Consider the following 16,820-nt stretch of genomic DNA (forward strand, 5'->3'; position numbering starts at 1 on the left):
TACCCTTAGCTTTGAACAAGCTGCATGTTCCTCTGTTGTCTAATAGCAAATGAAGAAGCCAAAGTTCAAACACTAAGAATAACGCTGATCTAATTTCTTCATAGGTGAATATATTTTAACACTTCAAAGGGAAAATCAATCCACTGCTCATATGTTGTTTGTTCTCTGATATACTTCTTGAATACGAAATCAGTTCTTCTATTGTACACAGCAGCTGTGTGTGAGAAGTTTCCATTTTCAGTTGCTGCAAAATCGGGCCACACAAAATTTCTTGTGTCAAACGAAGCTGGGTGCAAGATTAAAAAACAAAACAGAACAAAAATGAAACAAAACCAGAATTCCCAAACATTGCAGGCTCTAAATCTGGGTAGCCAAAACCGAGGCACTGGAAAGCCAGCCAGATTGTTTGGATGACGTGGGCAGATCTTTTCCTGCAGTCCTGATGCATCAGGCCCTCCAAGACAGATCTGTTCACAGCTATGGTCCGAACGCTCTGTGCGGGTGTGTGGGAGTGTTTGGGTACCCATGCTACAAAGTGGCAGTGTTAGAAATGCCCATGCTCAGGACTAAGTATCCCTTGAAATAATTGGTTACCCCTCTGTTGGAATACAGAAGTTGGAAGTGGGCAGCGAGAGGAATAAAGACGTCGTGGCAGAGAGGGAAATAAAGACAACAAGTGCAAAACCGTGTTGTTTTTATTTTAAACATGCAAAATACAGTTCATGCATCTGCCATTTTGAAAAATCTCTCAGTTCATAGCAGATTAACCCAAATACGTTTTGGCTATCGACTCTCGATAAATATTTCAAAATGCTTTATAGTGTAAAGATAAGAAATTTAGCAAAATGTCAACAAACCTGTATAAAAAACAGATACAGATAGAACTTTTTTATATATATTATTTCAAGGAGACATGCTGTAATGTCAAGAGTTCACTTTTGTTTTCCTCATAAAAAGTTTTCAACACCACCACCGCGTAACAGATTCAAGCCTTTGGGCTACACATGCAAAAAACAAACAAACAAAGAAACAAACGAAAGGTCATTTTAGTTAAAAATCACCAAAACGTGCTATTCTTTCTGCTTGTTTCATTTTTAAGTACAGTAGTTGTAGACAGTAGCGTTTCTCTCTTTGTTTTTTGATGTTGTGAAGGAGTGCAGGCGGGTTCATGGAGCCAATGTCCTGGAAGACTCGTACTCTGACACACATTTTGGTTTGATCCCTTTGCCATTGTAATAGTCCACGACTTGGTTTGGAACTTCAGCCAAAACGCTTTTTGCTAGAGCAGCTGGGGAGGCCTGCAGGGAATGGCAGAAAACACAGACGTTAACCTGTCTCTGTGCTAAAAGCACTGCAAGGTTTTAGAGGCATTGGAACCGCAAGATCAAGGCAAGACTTATGGTACAGAGTGGCACCATGAAACTCATTTTGTAGCTCAGCCTGGGCATGTACACAAGGCCACTTAGAAGTACGCTAAAGCCAAAAGTGCTCTGCATGTTTTCAGATCCATCTGGACTCAGATTCTAAGTTCAAGGCTGAGGAAACTGCTGTCCTGAACCTCACTGCACTCAGAGAGCACCGTACCATGATGAAATGCTCTGCAAGGACATCATTCACCAGTACTCACTGAGGGACCCTGCGGAACTTCATGCTGAACATGGGTGGACATCTATGGAATGGGAGGCCTGCATCATTGCTCTGATCTTAGTAGTCAAACCCAGCTTTTCACAGAGCTGTTGTACTGACTGACTTATTGCATAACACTGTATGTACCTTAACTTGTCTTTATGCTATGTTACTAGAAATAAAACTGAACATAAAGGGTAAAGTAGGGAGTGGGGGAAGCTGGGCCAGCACTACAAGCACAACTCCCCTCTGCTCTGCGCCTAAAGATGCTGGGCAGGGACACTTGCCACCAGCTCCTCTGGATCACGCACTTGTGTAAGTAAGAAACAGACCCAACAGCTTCCAAGCTAAAAACCAGCCCAGTTGGGCAGTGCTATTTAAGTTACCTTTACTGGGCTCTTAACACAGATGGTACACAGATGTGCTGCTGTTACATTTCCATCACTGTTTAAATGCTATGCTTGAAGAGCAACCTAGCAAGAAACACCTCAAGATGAATAGGTCTCATCTGATGGCTAATACACAACAACTGGATCACTCAGCAGCAAGAGAATAATCCCCTCTGATGATAATTGATACGTATTACAAATGACTGCTGATTCCATTTTACAGCTTTACCATGCATAATCTTTAATTACAATGCGCAGTGCAAAACATTGCTCTTTGCAGTGGTGAAGAACCATGCTTTCCCCACTGATTTGTGATATGTGTTATTAAGTTACAGTTGTTAGGCTCTGTAATTAAACACAATGCAGAGTGCAATACCATCTATTTGCTGCATCCGAGTTGTGCACAGTAAATACATCACGCTTTTTAAACAGAGAAATCAGCTCATAAAGTAGCACTGTGAATGGATTGATTTGGAGCTGCCATTACAGATATGCTAGGAATCAATACAATTATGATTAATGCTTTACTGAAGTACTCTTGATACAGGACATCATGTAGAAAAAGCTTAAACCCCAATAACAAAACTTTATATCTCTGGTCTTGAGCCAGTACAACACCGAATGGGGCTCAGAAGTTTAAGACATGCGAATAACTGTAACTGACTTATATGTATGTCAGAGTGCTGCAAAGGATCAGGGCCTTCCTTAAAGTCAGAATCCCTCTTATTTGATAAGTTTATCTGTAGGTTATTTTTAGAACTCCCTTCTCCCTCATTTCGATTTTCTCACGGAGGCAGCTTTTGGCAATGCTATTTTTCATCTGAGATTCTGAGTTGCAGGCTGACCTGAGAATTGAAGCAATGGAAAAAAACATTGTTTAGTTGGACTCCGAATGAATTTGGGTTTACTATCCCATCACATCAAAAATTAACTGCTCACAAGTAACATCCTACAGCATCCCTCCTTCCGTCAGTAGTACAGGCAACGTGGATTCAGGCATAAATAAATACTTGACTTAGTGGAAAGATCTACAAACCTTATAAAACTTGATGTGTAGCCTTTCTAATGAAATCATTCACCTTTTCCTTTTCCCTACTTGAAGAGCTGACCCTACAAAGTAGCAAAACTAAACACAAGGTAAAAAAAAATGACAAAAATTGATGAAAGAGATGTGATTTTTAATGAAATCTTTTTCCTAAAGTTGTAAAACGTAATATGCTGCTTTATGGTAATTCTTATGTGTGTGATCAGAAGTGATCTGACAAACGCAGTTTTGGGTTAAATCTGCATTTTTCTTCTGTGGGAAAAAGAAAAAAAATCCCAACAAATTCAAAGCATCACCATCATTTCTATTATCGAAAATTATTCCACTAGTTGATGCAACAGGCATGGCCTTTTGTTCATGCTGAGGATAAGAAAGATGGCTGCGAACGTCACTTTGTGCAGGGAGATATCATCTGGGATGCTTCCACAACAAAGAAATTCAAGCAGAAGGGGCTGTTGTTATGGGCACTCATCCATTACACTGACATTTGTTGAAATGCTGAAAGATCATGATATACAGATTAAATATTGGGTTGTATAAGATATACTGGCGCTTGTGATACAGCAAACACATTATCTATCTCTAAAGCTATATTATCCCCATTACTGAGTGAAAGGGGGAGAAAAATATCTCTGTTTAACAAGAGCGGTGATTTTTTAAGATTGCTATCATCTGGGGTAGTTAATCGACAACGGCTCAAAATAAGACACACCCCCATTTGACCAATGCTTGCAATTAAAATAACACTCGGAATCACTCAAAAGTTAACATAAGGCACAAAATATTCAGTGCCCAAGCAGAGCTGCAACTGTTAACGTTCATCTATCCAATCAAGGATGATTTCAACTTTGTTATAAAGTCACAAAGTGAAACTAAATTTAACAAATGCAGCTGGATTTGCCAGTTTCTTGCAGAAACATTTTTTCAGCTCATTGAATGCAGGTCTAACACCAGTCCATAAATAATTTGCCTCTTGATGCTTTCACAATAGACTGGTGCAGCACCACACACTTGTGATTATATGTTGAAGGAGAATTGTGAGCTATGAGCAGGTCATGCTCATACCTTGTTCCAGCAGATACTTAATAGGTGGCTAAGCAGAGCTGTCAACACAAAATGGACGTATCTACAATTCAGAGGCAAACCTGTCATTGTTTAGTGTGGTCTAATAGCACAAGGTGAGGTTTACATCATACGAGGATACATTCTTTACGTAACGGTAAAGGGAAAAAAGGAACAAGTGTCACGGGTTAACCTGCAAAACCATGACACAAGTCTCTCGCTTATTTGTCAGTAGGTTTTGTGATAGTAAGAAGGGTGTCCACAGCTGTGAGAAACATGGCAACAGTTTATTTTGAAGACAGAAAAAGGAACAACTCTGGAGAAGAATTAAATGAAGGTATCTGGGGAGTAACAAAAAGACTAGAAAAACTAAAGAAATGTAAACAGTGTAAATCCACGTGCAGACCAAAACCAACCCAGAACTGAAAACCCATATGTGACAAATCCAGAACTAAAAGAATGAGAGCAGCTTGAGAAGGGCTCTTTCATGATGAAAGTGGAACAGGTACACTGCAGGGTAAAGGAATTTTCTAATCCAATACCCCGGATATCCTTTCTAGACTAAGGCGAAGAGAAAACGGTAAGGAAAAATGATTAAATATCACAGAAGGAATGAGGGGAGAGGGGAGAGAAAGATGTAAAAACAGAGGGGAAAAGAATGGAATCAGCATCACTGGTGAACCATGTCCATTCTGTATCTTTATATAGAGGAAAAGGACATTGAAAAAAGCTGTCCTTTGGAGGAAAAGCTGCTGTGGGTGAACACTGCCTCTGCCCAGGTGCTGAAAACGTCCCTGGGACAGATGCTGCAATGTCAGCAGGTGATTGAGGAGGAAAGCACATGGCCAAGGGACTGCTTCAAATTTGGCAAGTCAGTGCTGGGTCTGTCACCTCTCCTCCTCAAGAGTGTCTCCTATACCACACTGGGCTACACGGGAACAGCTGGCTGAAGGTACAGGGAACTCTTAACAGAACTTTCTTGGCTGTGTTCTTGTACAGAACTTGAGGAAAGGTTTGCAGGGAACCAGGATGCTCTGGGTGGATTGTTCTGTCTTTGAGAATTTAGGGATCTGAATGTCAATAAGTGAGCAGCCTCCCGGGGAAACCGCTCAATGCAAATTTGCAGCTGTTTCATCTCTCCGTGGAAATGAAGGGACAATGTACATATGTGGGAATGCAATACAACGGCCCTGACCGAACACATGAAAACAGAATGGAAAAGAGAGATCAGGGAAAGTAAGACAGGGAGAGAAGCCAAACTAAAAGAGAGGAAATGGATATAAGTACTGACACCACAGAAGCACAAGGCTTTTCTCATCTCTTCTTTCCCAACCACATCACTGATTAAGAATATTTCATTCTGTATTTGTTTTTGTTTCGTTTCGTTTTGTTTATTTCTGGCACAATAATGCCACCGACTTACTGTATACTTTGTATTTTCATGCAACATTAGGCCTACCCCTGGGGACCATTCACTATATGTTTATACATTCACCCTTCAGCAGAATGGATGGAAAAGTCAGCTTACGTGTTTGAAGTTCCTAAATGGCACAAACTGGACAATGTCTCGAAGCACTGGCTCGCCCTTGGGAGACCTCAGGATCCCATCATCGCCATCCAGCATCTGCATGTCACTAAAATCGGCGTTTCCCACCCCGACGATGATGACTGACATGGGAAGGTGAGAGGCGTGGACAATGGCCTCCCTGGTGTCAGCCATGTCTGTGATGACGCCATCCGTTAGAATGAGCAAGATGAAATATTGCTGAAATTGTTGGACAAGAAGTAAAATATATGTATGTATTAGTTCATCTTTTAAAGCCTTTTGTTTGTTTGTTTGTTTTGTGTATGAAATTATTTCTGACAACTGTCAGTCACAGATTTTTAAAAGAGAAAAGAGCCGTTATAATAACTCAAACGTTAAGCACATTTTCCATCCAAACCTCATCAGTCGCTAATTTCTCCTCTGCAGCAGCTTGGCTGTAGTTCACATCAGTTCCTGGACCTGGAGGGAGCCAAGGGATGCACAAGGAAGAAAAGGGGGTTTCTAGCTGCTAGGGCAGAGAAAGCAGGACTTTGGCTGCAAAGTCTGGAAGCGTCCTGATATCCTCACCAGCCTTATTTTCCATCTGCTGCACAGTCACTTCTGCTGACAGTTTCTGATTACATTTTTCCCCTTGGGAAACAGTGGGAGGCAGCGAGGAATGGGGCATTGAAGCGTTAAGAGCTTGTAACAGAGGTGTCAGGGAGGTTATGACAGCACTTTGCAGAGGAGGCTTGCTAACAGGCAAGTGGGATGGGTGCAGCCATCTGCAAACTGGAGGGTGACCCACTGGTGCCTGTGGGAGAAGCACCCCACCACAGCAGGTCTGCTGTATTCTGCAGAGTGATGATGTCCCTGAGAAGAGGCAGGGCATGTGCAGAAAGGAAAATATCAATTTTCAGACACTTTAAATACAGCCCTTAGGAGAGGTTTTCTCATTCTCTAAAGGAGAGCAAGCAATTTTCAGTGCTTGTCATTTCTTTCCCAATAGTCCAAGGCTCACTGGACTGGGATCAAATAGGCTATTACTTCTTCACTTGTTAATGGAAAGAGCAGCTCTCACATGGGTCCTTTATGAATAGCTAGGCAGCTGGAACCATTTAACAAATGTGCATTAATAAGAGAAATGAACAGGTCATAGAATTTGGTCACTGCTCTGCATGAGCAGTACCAACAGAAAACATCATTACAGTTTGTTTAGATACAGCTATGTAAACTCACACAGAGTTTTCTATTCATCACCTTCTGCCACGAGTAAAACAAAATACACAGAGAGGTAACTTCATCTTGAAAAATCATGCTACAAATTAATTTGATTTTCAAACAAACAGAAAGCAGGGAAGCTTAGGTTTAGAAAAACAAAGCATTTTATTAAATGTGACATAATAGCTCAGAGTCAGCACTGGGAACAGCATGAGCTACCTCAAGATTAGCTGGGTATGGAAATTCAAATATAGCAATTCACCACCGTAGGACTGAGATTCTAAATGGTATCAATACACTGCAAATTGTAATGAAGTGGCATTCACGAGCATGAACAGAAATGTTTGGGAAATTCTGCCTTAATGGGAAAGCTTAGGGAAAGCTCCAAGACTGGTAATGGAATGCACGTCAAAGTACATCTCTGTCCTGTTCCTATACACTATCATTTTTCTTGCTGCGGTATACGAGTTATCTGTTACATCCCTGACTCCCACAGCACTGCTCTACATTCATAGATATTTCAGACCTACTTGCTCACATACTCTCTCCCATTCTGTCTGGAAAACAGGAAAAAAAGTAAGCGTAAAGCATTTTGCAGAGGTACGTTACACCCCATCTATGTTTACGTCCTACAGCCCAACCAATCTATCATGTGTCTATCAGATGCAGGCTAACAGACTTGTCTCCTTATTTCCAAAAGGTGCACAGCACTGCATGTCCATAATTGTAAACTGAAAACTGTATTACTGTATCAGAGGAACAGCTGGGAAAAAAACAAAACACCCAGCTGGCAAAATAAAAATAATAATAATAAAATTAAAAAATAAATACATTCTAGTACAGTTTCTGCAAGATACTTGAAAATAGGTAGTCTGTGTAGAGAAACACCTGAACTCATCTACTTATATCATGAGAACACTTAGCGCTTGACCCCTGCATTTTTGTAACCCCAGTCCTGCCACTTATATTTCCTCTGTGAAGATGTGAGTGTGTTACAGGAAACAGAACAGTGGGATATGAATCGACAGTCGTGACTGTCAGAGATGTAAAGGTTAGATACGCTGCTCCAGCTGCCATAGACTCAAAGTGACTTCTGTGAATGTAGTTGATAAAAGCTGGTAAGGCATTATTAATATACACTGACAGATCCTATTGTGTTGGCCTCCAAGACAGAGCAAGAACAAAGCATCGTGCCCTTACCGAGGCTTCCTTGGTGTTGGTCTCCTCCGATGCTGATTTTGCCACCTTCTGGATGATGGGAGCAATGTTTGTTGGCCCATAGAGCTGCAGCTTTGGAAGGCAGCTCTGATAAGCCTCCACAACGCCTTGTATTCCTGGTAGGAAAAGATACAAAAAAGCAAAATGTGAGCACATCACCAATATCATGCTTGTTTAAAGTGTAAATAAAAGGCAGGTTCTTAATGAGTAAATTCAAAATGTCACACAATTAGCAAGCACTAACAATTTGAGATAATTTCTCAGAAGCTGCCTCTAGCTGCCTTGAATCTAGTTTGTAATAGATAATTCATTATACCATGCTTCTTCCCAGCAGTGTTTAATGCCTGTTTTTCAGGTATTAGCTTTGCAGTGCCATAGGTTTCATTCTACTCTTTTAGAGGTTTAAGTGATTTCTTGCTGATCATCAGCTAACATTCATGCTAAAAGGGAAGGCACAAATTAAAAACCTTTCAACACATCTCTTTTCTTGTCTTCATGTAGATATTTATTTCTGCTTACCATGGTAGTTACCAACAAACCTACCCTTTGCACTTACGGTCTAGAGCTGTCAAGGAACTCAAACATCTTTGCAAATACCTAACTCCCTTGTGCTAGGAAAACAGTTTTTCAGGGTGAATTTGCATAATTACTCACAGGTTGAATTCAGACGTGACCAAAAACTGTGAAATCTCAGAATAAATAGAAGGATACTTTCCAGTCTAAGAAAAATGAGCTTTAGTCAATAAGTTTTGATGGAGAACTAGCTATTTATGGCTTTTCATTTCAGGATATATAGCCAGACCAAGGAGAACAGACTCCTGCTGACACACTTGACAGATCACAGAATGAGAATTGGAGTTTTCAATCATTGAGAAGAAGCATTTCTTGAAGTGATGCACATTAGCTTCCACAGGCAGAATCCCAGCTTACCAGACCTAGAGGATTAGAGGTCTAAAGTTGGAAAGAAAGTGACAGATTGAAGAACTGTGTGAAGGATGCTGAAGAATGAAATGGCTTCAGTGAGATCCTGAGCCAGTTCCAGTTTGCATCGAGACTGTCTCACTTGTGAGATTTTACTCAGCCATGTTTACAACCTCTACAATTTTGTGATTCTGTGTGATTCTGTGATAATATATGGATCCATTACTAACAATGTGGATCCATTACTAACAAATAAAAGGGAGCTGCAATTACCTGACAATGATACACCTGAACCTCCTATGATGAAATAGTGGGGAATATGGTCTTCCCTCTTTGTAGACAGTTAGAAACACATTCCTTCATTGCAGTGCTCACAGATAAAAGAAAACTCTCCAGTTATAGCTATGGTTGCTTAAATGTAGAGTAAAGGTACAAAATTTCCCTTGGTAGTTCCAGTGACTAAACTGCGTATTGCCAAATGGGTCCTTTGTTAACTCCCAATTTTAAACTAGCTAAGACTGCATCATATATACTTACAGGTCTTGCACAAAGGCCTCATAAATCTTCTCTAAGATGTTGGCAAGATACAATGTGTTTTTAATTTACGCATTAAAATAGTATGAGATAACGCTTATTCCCTGTAGTCCAAACAGATGTAGCGTGCTTCATGTCAGGCAGTTGCTTTCTTCCTAGAAGTAAACACGTTCTAGAAATATATACTTTGTATATAGTTTCCGTTCAGTACCTTTCAGAAATATTTCCTCCTATTCATTTCAGAAACTTTCCTCCTATATCCAAATCCAAAAGGAGATGAGTGTGGTTTACCTTGTGGCTTCCTTTTCTTGGACCCTTTCATTTTAGGCAAAGCCAATGATGTATCTTTCTTCACAATTCATCCCTTTACTTTTTTACCTCTGAACATGCTCTAACAGATCTATGACCTTACGCTGGGGCCTAGAGCTGAATGTAGTGCTGAAGGTGGGGCCTTGTGAGAGTGGAGCAGAGGGAGACAAGACAATCCCATCCCTTGCCCTGCCGGTCATGCTGCCTGTGATTAAGCCCAGGATCCAGTTGGCTTTCTGGACTGCAAGCATGCACTGCTGGCTCATGTTGAACCACTAACACTCCCAAAATCTTTCCCTCCAGCCTGCTCTCAATCCATTCTCTGCCCAGACTGCTCATTAAAGAGTTGACATTTTAACACAATCCCTATTCAATGTAGTGATGCTTAACCCTCCTATGTGTCAGTAAAAGGTCACTACTTCCACAGAGAAAGGGATTTAATTCCTCAAGGGCAAAGCAGACACGTACTCTTTATATTGGTTCCAGTCTCTGCTTCTTGGTTTAAAGCAAAATATTCTTCAGTATTTTTCCTGTATTTTTATGGCAAGTATGCTAAAGATTACAAGGTAAAATAGTGTGGTGACTAAGCATTTTATTTCCCTCCCACTCTTGGCCCATAGAGTATCCTCTCTTCACATGATGGGCTGATATTACTGCAGCCTGTGCCACCTAATGCAGTGGGCATCTACAAAAGTCAGAGAAACAGCACAGAACAATTGGCTGTAGGAACTAATCAAGCATTCATTACAGGCAGATGATAAGCAAGCTGCAGCAGATGATTAAACAACATGTTTTCTGGTCTGTCTTGTTTTCTTGCTTTCATCCACACGGATATTATTTTAAATGGTACACAGAAGAGCCTTTTTTATCTTGGAGATGTGCATATGAATGCTCTAAACTTTCCTCCCTGGCCTTCCTCCATGCTGCAACCAACTTCTCAGCTCTACACCTTTAATTGATGGATTAATTTCTCAGCTGACTCTTATTCAAAGAACAAATAACAATTGAATACACAACAAACAGTAAGCTACATAAAGCTTAGGCAAAGTTCATTGAGCAGCTTCTTCCTTTTTCTTAATCTCCTCTCATTTTCACTGCTGCATTTTATTTTCCACACATAGAATGAATTGTAAGTTCATTAACTGCGGAAGGTTTGTCTATCCAATCTCTGACTTGCTGTTGGCACTATATAGGTGTGACAGCCTTTTCAAATACTATATCATTCAGTCAATGCACATAATTATATAATAATGACAGCATGATAAAAGCCTTGGACTCAAAAAGAAGCAGAAGAGGAGGCTAAGCTGGTATAAAAGTGCCCAAATACTTTTCAAGCACCCGACCTACAGAGGCTGGAGTAGGCCAAAAATTCATGTGTGCTGACAAAGCAGGAATGTCTGCTGAACCAAAAAGACACGTCACTCACTTAAAATGCATGAAATCTCAAATTTTCTAATGTCTTTTTTCATCAAATGGCTTGTCCTCTCTTCTTTTCCTCACTCTATTCCCTGGCATTTTAATCTTCACCCTGAACATGTTCTGCAGGCCATATCAGAAAGAAAGCCACTAAGAAGTCTGAGGAGGGTTGAAAGGAAGAGCTAAAAAATTTGAATGAGAAGTGCATTTTGAAACACCTGTTTCAGTGTTTTGAAGCAAAGAATAAGGGAGAATAAAAACCTGCGCATTTTAGACAGCAGCAATCATCTGACCAGGACTTTCAAACATATGAGTATCATAGCAGGAGCTTCTACAGATAGCATCAGTCACTGCAGACCTCATTTGAAAATGCATGATGTACACTACACTAATCTATCCTCTACTGAAGACTAGTGAATATTGCTAGAACACACCACTCACCTATGCTGTGTTCAAACAGCTGTCTCCTGCATTTGCTGTCATAAACGCATGCTTCCTTCTCTCACACTCAACTGCTGCTCTGACTCAGGTGCTGGATCTCGCTAGGCTGACTTGCAGTAGCCTATTGTTGCTATAGGTCTTGCTAAACAACTGGCTGTAAACAGCGGGAGTCTGACTGCAGAGGTGCACAGCATGCTTTGCCTTTCATGTCCTGCCCCTCTACTGCTGCACAAACTATGTTGCTCTAGATCCAAAAGGAACATAGAAAACATGGCTTCAGTTTTCAGCAATGCGTAGCAATTCAGGGATGTGCAATCCTAAGCATCCAGCATTGTGTACTTTCAATGGGACCTATCTTTTAGGACATTAATGTGTGGCACTTGCTAAGGCTCCTACAGCTAAGCCCAAGGGCTCTGAATCTGTTAGGTTTCAGAACTGTTTAAGAAACACTTTGAAAAGTAGTCAGGGGATACAATAAATAATAGAAGCAGAATTTGTCACAGCAGAACTACAGCGGTAAGTCTATCCTGATGTGTTACCTGCACATTCTGGGTTGTCTTCATTGAAATTGATTGCAAAATCATGAGAGACCTGCAGAAAAATGGAAAAGAAGAGAAAACTATAGTAGGAAAAAATATTCAAAGAGAACTCTCAGTTACACACCTTTTACATTCTTTCTGCACTGAACCAGAGATCTGTCAAGCTTTCAGCTTTAAGTCAGAAATACAGTCTCAGATGGAAATCCACGTGAAAACAAAGTACCACAACTGAAATCAAACTTGTCAATAACAATAAAAAACAGGAAAGAAGAACACAAAGAAAAAACACCCACATGCATGAGAAATCACATCAATATGGCATCAGCACTGAGCTACCAATGCCGGCGACAGAAGAGGGAACTATTGCTGCAGTGGGACGTAAAAGCAAGCTCTCATTAGTTCTGTGTCACAGACTGCAGAAGAGCTGAAGAAGGTTACAGCACATGCTCAGCCCTGTTCTGAACCTTCCATGTACCATGTGAATGGTTTCTCATTTGAAGGTCACAGGCTTACTGAGAAAATAATTTATTCTCCAAAGAGATCAAGGAAGTTCCTTGGACCCACTGCGAGACAATCATGTAAGAAATGTGAGAAGTCTTAAGTTTGTTAAGAAATTGGAGTAGTTGGAAGAGAAATCAGTAATAAAAATAAGGAAAACATTTCCCCTCAAATTAAGTAAATATCCCACTTTCTCACTCTTCAAATAAGTCTGTAATGAAATACCACAGAGCTATTTTCTAAGATAAATGTCTGTGAATACAGAAATGTTGCTGATCTTCTAATAAAATAGTACATCGTTATCTTCAGTGGTTTGGGAAAATAATACAAGACTTCTGAATGCATAAATTATGGAAGACAATGTAAGTCTCAGTTTCCAAGCTTCCTAAAAGTCTGTCAATTAGAGATTAGCAACCACAGCACAAACGTACTGGGACGTTCCTCAGATGCTCTTTTCTGATTTTCTGGTTTGCTCATGTCTGCTTTGCTCCCCAGATTCTCTTCTGCACCACTGATGACTAAGGCTTGATTTCTCATGATCTCTTCAGCTCTGAAGCTCAGACTCTGAATTCTCCTGTTACCTCCCATTGTCTGGAATGAAGCCCAATGTCTGCCTGAACATACAACCTATCTATATATATTTTGGTTTGCAAAAAGTGCACATGGCTCAAGATGTAAGGAGGCAATTTGCACAATTCTAATTTGAGCTCATTCCAGAGAGAAGGGGACATTTATATGCCTAACACAATCACATACCTTTAAGACTTTTGGATATCTGTAGGACATTTGGAAGTGCCAGCACTCTTAGGCATATGGAAAGCAACCTGCTTACTTCCTGTGCAATGGGACATGGATTATTTACTGAGATTTACATGTTGGATGACACTGTTTTATCTGCTAGTTTAGATAACTTCCATTTATACAATAAAAATAGCACAGAAAATGGTCTGTGAATAGATGGTACACACAGCACTCGTCAATTGTACACAGTCCTTCTTATGTTGATTGATAGGATTCCTTAGATCCAGCTAACTTAAATCAGTCTAATCTTTCCCAGTGTGCAACATCAGATGGGTCAAATGTCTCTCTAGTTGGAACTAACCAGAAGCTTTATCGTCACTAAAATGCTTGTCCTACATGTTTGTCCTATCATATGCTGGTCTTGCCCACCATGATGATGCTCACCATTACTTACTAAAAGGTTAAATAAAGTGGGACCTCTGCTATGATGGGAGAAAATTCAGGAACTGCAGCAAGAGCTCACTAAAGAGCATTCAGCCAGCTCAGCCCTAGCCAGGAATTTATTATGTCTACACCAAGCATCAGTTATCTCTTGCAAAGGGTTTTAAATGGACCATTCAGGCTTCTTGGCCATAGAAGATAATGCAGAGAGTCACTACGCATGCTCCTCACTAACACGGCACAGGAGAGCAGAGCTGTCAGATATGCTTCAGAGGTGCTTCAGAGCATTTCTGTCTGGCTTTTCTTGTATGTCTCCCAGCACGACTTGCACAGCTGGTATCTGCCTGTCTCATGACCAGCTGCAGGCCAAAGGTAATTGCAGATGTCAAGAATGGCTGGGTGAGTTTTCACTCACAGATGATTTTTCTGTTGTTCAATTGCCTTTCTTTTTCCTTTAGGCTTTCTGTATTTTATACTTGCTGCATCTCAATAGCAAGTGATGCACATATATATATTGCAGGCTCATCCTTCCAATGTTGTGCCTCTTCAGAGATTTTATTTCTTTATTCCTAATGCATTTCAAATCACAGCAAAAGGAACACCACAATTCTTTTCCAGAGCTATAAATACATTATTTAATTCACACTATGCATGCACGGGCTAGACGCTTTTGTTGCTATAAAGTTTCAGGATCACAATATACAAACAATTTATCTGGTTCATAGCTATGGCACCCAGGCTATTATTCAAGAAGAACAGGCTGGAGACTGGGCCAATAAGAAAGAACTGGTCTAGAAAGTGTGCAAAGTGATCCAATACTGTCTGAGCAATGGCTGCTATTCTACAGCAAGTGAACCTCATACACTGTCACCCTCATTCACCAGGACCGGTGTTACAATTTACCCTAAGGGTGGGACAAGAAACAGAATTAATAAAGAAGGATTTGGTTGTTTTCTCTGCTCTCTTAAAAATATATCAGAATATAAACAAGATATAAGAATAATGTGGAGAAGCTCATTGTGCAGCTCAGGAATGGTTCACAAACAGGAAATCATTACTCAGTGCAAAACAATAGCAGATCTTTTCAAAGCAGTTTCTCCAAATGTCCAGAACTCATTCTCTGCCTTTCTTTTAAAATTCAGGTAAGCATGCCAGGGCTTTTGAGGATGAAAGGCAAACTATACTGATGTCAGATGGCCCAAAGCCAGTATACTGAATGGCATCTTTCTGACACTGAATGACACAGCCCTTATGTACTACCAGAACTGATATGCTAATGAAAAAAAGGAGGAAAAGTGTGAATATCAAAGATGCTGAGGACTGGGAAATCCTCAGGGGAAACATAACAAGACACCTGGCTGTTCAGAAGGAGGTGTGTCTATATAGTCTACTAATGTCATTTGTATGATGGTCAAGTTAAGAGTCAGGAAATTCTGGAATACCTCACATCATACAAACATAGAATGATTGCTTTATGTCATTATATGGCACAGAGAACTTTGCAAAGAATTGGAGGCTTTGTTTTGTGGTGAAATTCAGCCTCACAATAAGGAATGTCCCTGTAGAACTAAGATTGTGTTTCACATCCTGGATTAAGTTTCAAATAATTAGCTGAGCCTCTGTGCAGCCCTCTTGCTCTTTTAAAATCAGTACATAAAAGGTATGGAAAGAGAAATTCAGGAGTGCAGAGTTGATTAAGCCTGGCACTACCATGCTGCACAGAGCACCACTCAAAGCCTCCAAGTAAGTAGCCTACTTACACTTGGCTATGTATTAATCTGTTCTCTCTACAGGACTCTATAAATTATTTAGCAGACACATCATAGAGGTGGGATTATTAGAACAAAGCTTTCCAGGAACTTCCTGTACCAGGAACAAATTATTTCAATGGTAATTTCTTCAAGTTTTTTTTTTTTTTTTACAAGAGAAATATGGACAGTAGCTCTTAAGCCACTGCCAGTCCTTAAATTGAGTACTGAATACCTGCATATTTTGCAAAAGACACTAACAAATTTAAAGTACTACTGCTCAAAAACTTCTATTTTCTCAATGTTCATTAATCAAATTGATTGGTAGCCGGACAGCTTGTGTCTCTGGCTAAGACCACAGCGTAGACATTTCTGTGTGGCAATTCTTGCCCATTTATTTCCCTTTGTGCATGATTTTTCATCACGTTGCTCAGCTTCCATTGCCTAAATCCAAGTCCCATGGAGAAGGTGACAAATCCTGTTTGTTTCCATTGGTCTGTTACACATCTGTTACACAATCTACCTTTTTCTCTTAGTCTCCTGGAAAGCATGGAGCCCACAAAGAACACTTTTCACATACATTTCACATACATTGTTTAGTAAACTAAACAAAGCAAGTTAGGGTAACACAGGGGCTGTTGTGTTTCTGTAACTGCAGTGAGGTTCTTTCCAGTGGATCTTCCCAGTATAAACAATGAATGGAGCTTTCATTAAAAATGCAAAAACAAGCAGAAGTGTCTTAAAACAAACACTAAGCTGTTGCTTAATTATTCACCGAATAGCCTTCAAAGAACACTTCATTACTGACAACGCACCTGTCATGGGGCTGACACAATTCTAATATATATATTTCATTTTAACTGCAAGTTTTGTGCATCTGTACAGTTTCTCAACTGCTTTGAGTTCTGCCGACTAAGTTGGTGTGTGTGATTCAGCTTGCTTTTCTCCTCTTCACTGTGACCTTTGCAGCACTGTCTGAGTGCATATTGTCAGCTACCTCTTTATTTTACATCAAGCTTCTTGGTAAAAAAAAAAAAGTGATGAGTTGAAGACAGTGCTGTGGAATAGCCTTCATGTTCTGCTGTTTTCGTCTGTTAGAATTCAGGTGTGGAATATCACTCTTAGAGGTTTACTGAGATCAAGGAG

General features: G+C 40.2%; 1 protein-coding gene across 3 annotated transcripts in view; it reads right to left on the reverse strand.

The window, feature by feature from the left end:
* Window positions 1-665: 665 nt before the first annotated feature.
* The window catches only part of CPNE4 (copine 4), a 195,713-nt gene continuing 179,558 nt past the window's right edge, over window positions 666-16,820 (reverse strand). For all 3 annotated transcript variants that reach the window (XM_072328609.1, XM_072328607.1, XM_072328608.1), the window contains 4 exons: window positions 12,247-12,298; window positions 8,069-8,202; window positions 5,651-5,887; window positions 666-1,298 (listed from right to left, as the gene is read on the reverse strand). In XM_072328609.1, the coding sequence (XP_072184710.1) occupies window positions 1,167-1,298; window positions 5,651-5,887; window positions 8,069-8,202; window positions 12,247-12,298 (555 nt within the window). In that variant the 3' untranslated portion in view covers window positions 666-1,166. The remainder of the gene's footprint in view (window positions 1,299-5,650; window positions 5,888-8,068; window positions 8,203-12,246; window positions 12,299-16,820) is intronic.

This window comes from Excalfactoria chinensis, chromosome 2 (assembly GCF_039878825.1).
Source record: "Excalfactoria chinensis isolate bCotChi1 chromosome 2, bCotChi1.hap2, whole genome shotgun sequence".
NCBI lineage: Eukaryota > Metazoa > Chordata > Aves > Galliformes > Phasianidae > Excalfactoria > Excalfactoria chinensis.